Below are 8808 nucleotides of genomic sequence, written 5' to 3'. Positions count from 1 at the left end.
TAACTGGACTAATTGCTGCGTCTTTTTATGGATTTTTCTTTGTGCCTCACCAACTGTTTGTCCCAAAACTTCAATGTTTTTTTTCACTGCAGTACAAACCAACTTTGACAACATTAAAGACAAAAACAAAAGTTTAAACATAAACAGACAACATGTTTTTTCACCCTAACTCATAGCAATAAAAACAACATTGCTCCATGTTTTTCTTTCTTAGTTCTCTGTAGAGATTTCTCACGTCCTCTCAAGTTTGTTTCTTTCATTAAATCTAAATTTTGACTTTAATGGCTGCAGTTCAAAGAAACAGGTTTAGAAAGGAAAAAAGTAAAGTGAATGTGTCACCGAGACATAGAGTAAAAGACTGGAAATGGTTGAAGTGCCTTACGGTCCTCTGGAATGTATATAGAAGCTTGTCATTCATGGGGAATGGGGCTTGGCGGCTTTGTAAAAGCCTTGGGGGTTGTCTCGGTGGGGGCCACTAGTCATACCGGCCCTTCAGTCAAGCCCTCCAAAGGAAGGGTGGTGGCATTGTCGGTGGGCTGGGGGTCATCCTGAGGAGGCAATGGCATCTTGGTGGCGGCAGCAAGGCTGGCATAAGGCAGGTGGCAGTCCATGTGTAGGAAGGGTGGGTAGTGCTGGCGGTAGCAGACGTATGCGAACATCAACCCGATCACTCCTCCAACGAAGGCGTCTGCAGAGTCACATAAACACATATTTTAAAGAATGCGTGCACGGCTATTTTTGGCCAGTGTGTGGTTTAAGATAAATAACTCCTGCTCTCCTCAAACGAGCTCGGCTAATTAGGGATTGCTGTATGTGCTTTAGTGTTATAGAGAACATTCATCATATCCGGCTTGTTTGGAGGTTGAAGGAAGTTACATGAAAAGCAAAGCAATGGATCTGTTCCACTGAGAACTACAGGCTCAGTTACCTCTGAGACCCATGGCTTCTTCTGCTTTAACACATCAAATAATGTCTCACTGCTGGGGTGAAATGAGGCTTTTAGGAAAAGACCCAAACAGCAAAAACAGCTGATAGATAAAGGAGCTGATGAAGAGGCTTCTATACCATCAAAACTATATTCTGTCTTTATTATCCACTTTTGGGCTAAAATGAAAAATAATATAGTAGATACAGAAACTAGCGTTCTCTGTGAAAATGCAGTGAGTGCTGAAAGATGGGGAAATGTGTTGAAGAAGCTGAAACTATATCAGTAGCATTTCAGAAAGTAGAACAATAAGCTAAAATAAGCAAAACAGAAACAAAGCTAGCAAAGCCAAAGCTTAAAAAGCTACCTGAAGGCTTAAGAACTGCAAAACTGCAAATAAAAGCTGCAGCCAAATGCTAACATTTGCCAAATTGTACCAAAATATTAATTTTGTAAAACTGTTTCACTCTAAATATGAAAAAATACAATTATTTTTACTGTTCAAACTCTACACATTATTCCAGATGTTCCATCGACTGCTGTCCAATTAATTTAGTGCCATCTGACGTGATATAGCCCCTCAGTTTTATGGCCTTGCCAGCATCTCCTCTGTGTCAAGGGTTAGTTGGTAAATTAATATTCATGGAGCATGGTGTAGCAGCTGGGCTAATGGGAGTTTCAAGCTTGTGTTTACACTGGGAGTAGATTGGAGTACCCTCCAATTTAATGGACTGCAGTGCTACGGCTTACGTACAGCCTGCAGAAGACCCAACGAGAGTTCAGGAAATGCTGTAACGACCGCTAGTGTGTTGCTATGGGTGCAAATAAAGGCAGGTTCTAATGAGAAGTTGTCAGTTTTGTAGCCAGGATTATATGGCTTTCTGAAAGTAATTAGAACCATATGACAGAGCTATCATCACGTTATCACACCTTCTCTCCCACTTCATGTTCACTTATGCAATGGATTGTTTTTCTGCATCCCCAGAGGCATTATTCCAATTATTAAAGGAAGTATGGTAAATGGTAAATGGACCGTACTTATACAGTATAGTGCTTTTCTATCTTAGCAAGACACACAAGGCTCTTTACACTACAATCCATGCCCTCATTTACCCATCCATACAGCACTCTACTAGATCACTACAAAGAATAATTAGTGTTTTATCACATTCATACACCAATCAGAGGCAATGAGGGGGTTCAGTGCCTTGCCCAGGGACACTTCAGCATGTGCCTGCTGGTGGAATTGATCCTCCAACTCTTGTATTGGAGGACAACTGCTCTAACCAGTCGGCCACAGCCGCCCCAATAAAAAACTTAAACTAGCAATTCAAATTTCCTTCTTGCTGAATAAAATTTAATGTGTTTTTTGTGCAGATGAAAGCATATGGTCACCTATGTCCCAATGCATCAACTAACATTTGACTTATACATCTGAACATCTCTCTGGTTTCACATTGAGGACATAGTTTTTAATTAGCACTGTAGAAAATGTACTTTATGCCTCCAAGCCGCAGGGCATGTACCTTGCCAGTGGTGTTTGTAGTCACACGTTCGGGACAAAGCGATCATCAGGGCGCTGTACAGAGGCAGCACCATGGCACACAGACGCCAGCTGCGCCCTCGTCCCTGATCCGTGAAGCACTGTAGCTTTCCCGCCAGGTAGAAGGAGGTGAAACCAAGACCAGAGAACGCAACTATAGGAGGGAAACAAGAAGAAGGAAGAAGAATGAAAAGTTTGACCAGCGTCCTTTGAAGCTCAGAAAACTACAAATGTTCTTGCAAAGCATCAACTGTAAAGGAAACTCCAGATCTCTGTTGGGAATCTGGAACTTGAAGCCGGAACTGGACCAGCATCCCCACTAATGAGTTCCAGTACAAGAAAGAAAAAAAAAATCACATCCATGAAAAAAATTAATTAAATACATTTAAAAACACCTGTAATTGTTATGCTTAAAAGAAAAGGTCATGTCTCACCATGATTCTGTGTGAGGGGAAATGGGCGGGGCTTAAAGTGCGCAAACTCTGCCCCCAAAATTCAATATGGCAGCTTCTGTAAACTGAATCCTGCCAACTTCACTTTTGACCACCAGAAAGCAACAGAGACATTTGTCCAACCTTTTGTTATTACCAATAAAACTAATTTTCCTTGAAGAAATGCATATCACCCGCTGTCATGTTTGCTAAAAATGAAAACAAAGGTTTTGTTTGATCCGTTAGTGGTTTGAATGCCCCGTAGCTACAACCAAAACAAATTTTAGCCCAGTATTTCTAAAATCCACTGATTTATAATAATTTTCATGTTATCTGTTAGCTGCGGCAGCCAAAAGTTAAATAGCTGTAGATTTACATCCAGGGGACGGGAGGTTTCATAAAAATCTGTTCAGTACTTTGTAAATTTTGCTAAAATACACAATTACATGATCATCTGCCTTTCTTGATAACAGGTGATAAGGACATGCCAATTCTTTTATTTTTGTCTGTCAAAAATATCTTAATTTCTACTCAAATATACTTTGTACTTAATAAATCTCCATGTGCAAGTGGTTTGGTTACAGTACTCCAAACATAGAAAAAAATTAAGTAAAATAATAGTAAAAACACAGTTCAAGCTCAATAAAATAATTCACTATTGATGGAGGAGGGAAAAGTAACTAGAAAGTTTCTGGAGAAACTTTGACTGCCACATTGTGGCCATTTTAAATTTGTGATTTGACAGTACTATGTGTTGGGGGTCCCTCTCAGCTACCAATGCACCAAATTTCAGCTCAATATGGCAAACAAATCCATGATTTAGTTTTCTTTAAGCTATGGTAGCCATGTTGGACTTTTTTATTTGGATTCAGTAAGTGATGGGGAATGTTCTCAGCTATAACCACACCAAATTTCAGCTCTGTATGTGTAAAAATAGCTGAATTAAAACCATTTAAATGTAACTTTGGGGACCATCTTTGATAGTTTTATTTGCAATCAGAGTTGATTAGGGAGTGTTCTCACTACCAGTTCACCAAATTTCAGCTGAATAGCTCTAAAGATGGCTACGTTAGAGCCATTTGAAATTAGTTTTGGTGGCCATCTTGTATTTTTTTATTTTAATTCAGAATATGTGTTGTGTATCTCTGTCAACTACCACCACACCAAATTTCAGCTCAATATATTATAAAATAGATTAGTTATATTTTTTCCCTTTGAGCTAAGGTGGCCATCTTGGATTTTTGATTTTCATTAGGAATGTATAACTCGCTTTCAGCTACGACTGTACCACACTTCAGCTTAATATCTTAGAGAAAGACTGAGTTATAGTCAATTTAGAGTTTTCTGAGGTAGCTGCGGCAGCCATCTTGAACCAAAATTGGCTCTAAAAGTTAATCAGCGTTTTGTTCAGGGACCTCTCAACTCTAGGTCATGTGACCTCACTGTGACGTTAGAAACTGTGGAGTTCTGTCAGTGTTTTCCATTGAGAAAAATGGCATCTTTGTTTGCAAATTGTTTACATGGTAACTTGAAATACCAATAAAAGTAAGAGCACACATCAAGGTGATGAGCCAGTTGTAATGATATAACATTTGTGGGGGGACACACTGCTGTTCAGGCTGCATTAAAATTGATAGAAGAGAAAGACCCTCTTCAGGTGGCTGCCTTTAGGCAGTCCCCCAAAATAGTGACATTTGCATCAGTTCCAGTTAGTTTAGCATGGAAGCCGTTGGAAACGCATGTAAAAGGTAAATTGTTGAGCCCTGAGTTCTCACTGTCTGCAGTTGTACAATCTGGCGGCCGCTGGCTGAATGACGTCCTGCGGCGTCCTGCAGTGCATTGTGGTGACAGTGGTCTGTTGCTGATTGTTCTCCTACAGCCAACCAGTGTGTCATGAAGTGGCTGTAAGTTAGTGTCCAAAATTACACTCAGCTCGAGCAACGTTCTACTACCAAACACTTCCATCAGTTGGTTTGGATTCAGGCTTTGTGGATCCAATTAGACTCGACAAACCCAAATCTGGGTTCCTGACGAGCAATTTCTGTCGTCCTTTAATCCAGCATTAGTACAAATGCCCACTAGTGGAAAAAAAAACAAGCTGCTGAATTAAAGTGCACGGACTGCTGCTTTCAGCCTTTCTCCAACATCTGGTTGGTATAAAAGAAGCAGCCGTGGTTTAGCTGTATAAATTAAGGCTTGCACCATATGGAGGGGTGTGTGTTGACAATAGGCCATGAGTTTTAGCTCTGCAGCAGCTCATACTCTCGACAGCTGCCCATTTGTCACCCAACCACCAGGCTGGCCAACACTTCATGTCAAGAGAAATGTGCAGCCTGAAGACCAAAGCTGAGGCAGTGAGAAACCAAAGTAAGTGTAGCTGTCTCCTGCTGTCAAACAGTTTTATTTTCAGAGTCAAATCTACTGATATCATGAACTATTTGTGGCAGGCAGAAGACGATAAATAAATTAGGGTGAGTGGTTTGGATGCAGCTTCCTGCTACTTCTTCTGGTTGTGCCAGTCAGCATGTCCAGCTGTTGGGAGTTAAATGAGGAAATCAGGTTGGCAGAAGCTTGCAGCACAAAAATAGTTGGGCATAAAACAGCTGGAATGCTCCAGAGAGGGCAGAGGTAGGATTTTGTTTTTGTGAATAAACAGAGGAAAGAGAGTGACAGCTTGTGGAGGAAATGCTCACCTGCCAGAAATCTAAGCATCCATTGTTAAAGCCTTGGAAAGCTGTGATGAACCTGGCCCCAGAGCTGATGTTGAGAGGGATGGGAAAGCCAAAAGAGCCACAAATACTTCAAACTACGCAGAAAATCTTGTCCATTAGAAAAACGTGGAGAATATGCAGCTTTCAAATCTAATTCCACAGGTCTTTTTAGAAATAAATAAATGTTATGAATTTCATTGCAGCCTTATTTGACCAAATATAACATTTCTCATTTTCCCCTCACAGGTACAACCATAGTTTGACTTAAAATCAAACATCTCATTCAAATCTAGTCCCCGCAGCCATTAATACATTTAAACTGTCAGTTTTGCAGCTCCAAAATGCAAAACAACAAAATATGCTGAAGTGTTTGTGTTAATAAGGCCTTGCTACCTGGCACATCCTGCTATTTTTGGAATGAATTGTTCCAGGTTTAGTCTTTCAGTGCAGACTGCTCATGTCTGGAAGACACAGTTGGAGTCCTGAACATTCACTCAGTGACCTCCGGGGTATTTATCCAGACTAAAATTGATGTTTGAGGTAAATAAACTCATGTTTGTTATTTCTAACATGATTTCAGTTAGTTCTATCATTAACTTTGGTTATAATCTACCGAAGGAGATTTCAGACGGAAGTATTCGGTCTGACATTTCAGTCCCAAGTGGCAGACTGAACAAGAGACAGACAGAGTATTATACATACATACATACGTAGGTACATGCGTACGTAGGTACATGCGTACGTAGGTACGTACATACATACATACACACACACATATTTTAATTTACAGGTAGAGGGATCGGATGGCTGAAAAAGAAGCAGAGACATGGTGAGGACAGAGTTGAGTCTTTAATTATATTTCATGTGAGAGTAGATGAATGTCTCATTTAAAAGTATCTTTCTTGTAGATGGGATCCAATGTTCTGATTCCAGGAGGTTCCTTAATTTGAGAACAGGTGAGTACCGTTGGAGAGAGAATCAGGCTTAGTTGTGAAGGTGGCTGGTTCTTCAGGCTGAAGGCCTTGGAGAGCAGTCGGGACAAAACCTTTGACGAGTAGCAAACACAAGGAGCACAGAAGCCTAGGAAGGTGATATGAATCCAAGACTTGGAAGTCAACATAGGTAGGATAATGTCCTGGTGCTGGAGTGTTTGGCTGAAGCTTTTATGCTCCTCCAGAGTCGTCCTTCTAATCAGGTTCAGGTGTGGACTGGTGGTTGATTAGAAATCTCCTGCAGCTGTAGATGAAAGAGAGAGTTGTCTGGCAGAGCCAGGACTCCCACAGGTTCATGCATTCAGGTTATATGGCTATACAACTAAATTGCACAAATTATATAAAACCATCTCTGCCACCGTGGATTTCCCCGGCCCTTTTGGACCCATTTTAAAATCCAAGAGTGTGAACTCCTGAGTTTAAGTAGAAATTTAAGTTCAGTGCAGATTTTAACTTTAGCATTATTCCACATGTACAATTTTAGTTGACAAGCAATGCCCTCCCATCGCTAAAGGATCTGAATAGTGGATGTTTGTAGTTCTTGAGATGAGTGTTTTCTGGACTGGACCTGAACAGGGAATGAAATAAACTTTAGTGTTTTAGGTGCAATATATTCAAGTGGGTAGGAGTTACACAGTGGAGAAGAACAGAGCTTTTATTTATTCATTTATTTTTTCTTGAGGCAATGCAGAGTGACGGATCCTGGAGAGAAGGTGGAGACATTTTAATCCATCACCAGGTGGAGGAGCCAGGGGGTGGCCAGTGATGGCCTTGACCACCATTTATTAATCTTCAACCTCCCCGATCATTTAAGGAAACTACACTTTTCATCTGGCAGCACGGTGGCACAGTTGGTAGAGTCGCTGCCTCCCAGCGAGCAGGTTACCCTGGCTCAAATCCCAGCCCAGGACCTTTCTGGGTGGAGTCTGCATGTTAAATGGTAAATGATACATGGACTGTACTTATATAGCACCTTTCTATCTTATTTCAAGACACTCAAAGTGCTTTACACTACAATCTGTGTCCTCATTCTCTCCGTGCATGCGTGGGTTTTCTTCGGGTACTCCAGTTTCCTCCCACAGAACCAAAACATGCATGTTAGTCAGATTGGTAACTTTAAATTGTCCCTAGGTGAGAGAGAGAGTGAATGGTTGTTTGTCTTGTTTGTCTCTGTGTGTCCCTGTGGTGGACTGGAGGCCTGTCCAGGGTGTCCCCTGCCTCTTGTACAGTGACTGCTGGATATGGACACCAGTGACCCCTGTGACCTGAAAATGAAGAAGTGGGTAAAGAAAATGGATGGATGGATGTAAACAAATAGGCTACTGGATCGAACGGATGGTACGGACATGATGTTTGGGTTTTTGTTAAGAATCCTAGCATATGATCAAGGATTTAGCATTTCAGAATGCTACAGACAGTAGAATATTCACCCATTTCACTATTTTGAGGAATTTTCACTGAATTTTTTCCTTCAACTAGTCTCCCAACAGTCGCAGCTCAGAAACTAAACCATACGGGGAACTAGGTCAAAGTGAGGTTGGGGTGCAGCTGACTGACTTTCGAAAGGGTTGGAATAAAAAAGCTAATAGGTTCTATCAGTTCAACAACTCCACAAGAAAAGCAGGAGCCATATGAATCACACGACAGCTAAAGCTAATTGGTACCTTGTGGTAAAGAAAACACTACGGCTCATCACCCACAAAGCTTTGTTTATATACGGACAACACGTTACAGTTCAAGATCCTCCAACTCAATGTTCCTCCAGCCTCATGTTTTGGCTAACTACATCACATTTCCATCCACAAAGCAGCTTACACCACTTGTTTTATTAACTCCAAACACAGCAAGGGCAGTTCCATTAGAGACGCAATTAAATTACACAGTCTCAGCCTTATGGTCGGAGATTCACTGTTAAAACTGGAACAATCTAAAATGAGAAATTTATACATTTCTGGGAAAACAATCATTGCTTCTTTTATTGCAAAACCCTTTTTACTATAGCTTTAAATGTAAATCTGCATTATGTCAATGTGAAGGTACATTCTTCAGTGTGAAATAAGATTATAGCAGAAAGAACAAGAGTAGATTCATCCCTATCAACTAAGAAAAAGAAGAAAATCTGAGTGACAAACAAGGAAAATGGTTTGCTGAAGGATGTAAAATAATACGTTTGCAAACACAGAAGGTCAACACAACAGGGAATACT

General features: G+C 40.7%; 1 protein-coding gene across 1 annotated transcript in view; it reads right to left on the bottom strand.

The window, feature by feature from the left end:
• Positions 1–422: 422 nt before the first annotated feature.
• plpp4 (phospholipid phosphatase 4) overlaps positions 423–8808 on the bottom strand; it is an 86580-nt gene continuing 78194 nt past the window's right edge. The window contains exons 6-7 of the mRNA XM_037689859.1: positions 2452–2622; positions 423–688 (exon numbers count right to left, since the gene is read on the bottom strand). Coding sequence (XP_037545787.1) covers positions 480–688; positions 2452–2622 — 380 coding nt within the window. The 3' untranslated portion in view covers positions 423–479. The remainder of the gene's footprint in view (positions 689–2451; positions 2623–8808) is intronic.

Source organism: Nematolebias whitei, chromosome 1 (genome assembly GCF_014905685.2).
Source record: "Nematolebias whitei isolate Nwh7 chromosome 1, NemWhi1, whole genome shotgun sequence".
NCBI classification, from domain to species: Eukaryota; Metazoa; Chordata; class Actinopteri; order Cyprinodontiformes; family Rivulidae; genus Nematolebias; species Nematolebias whitei.
This window is presented reverse-complemented; position numbering and strand designations above follow the sequence as displayed.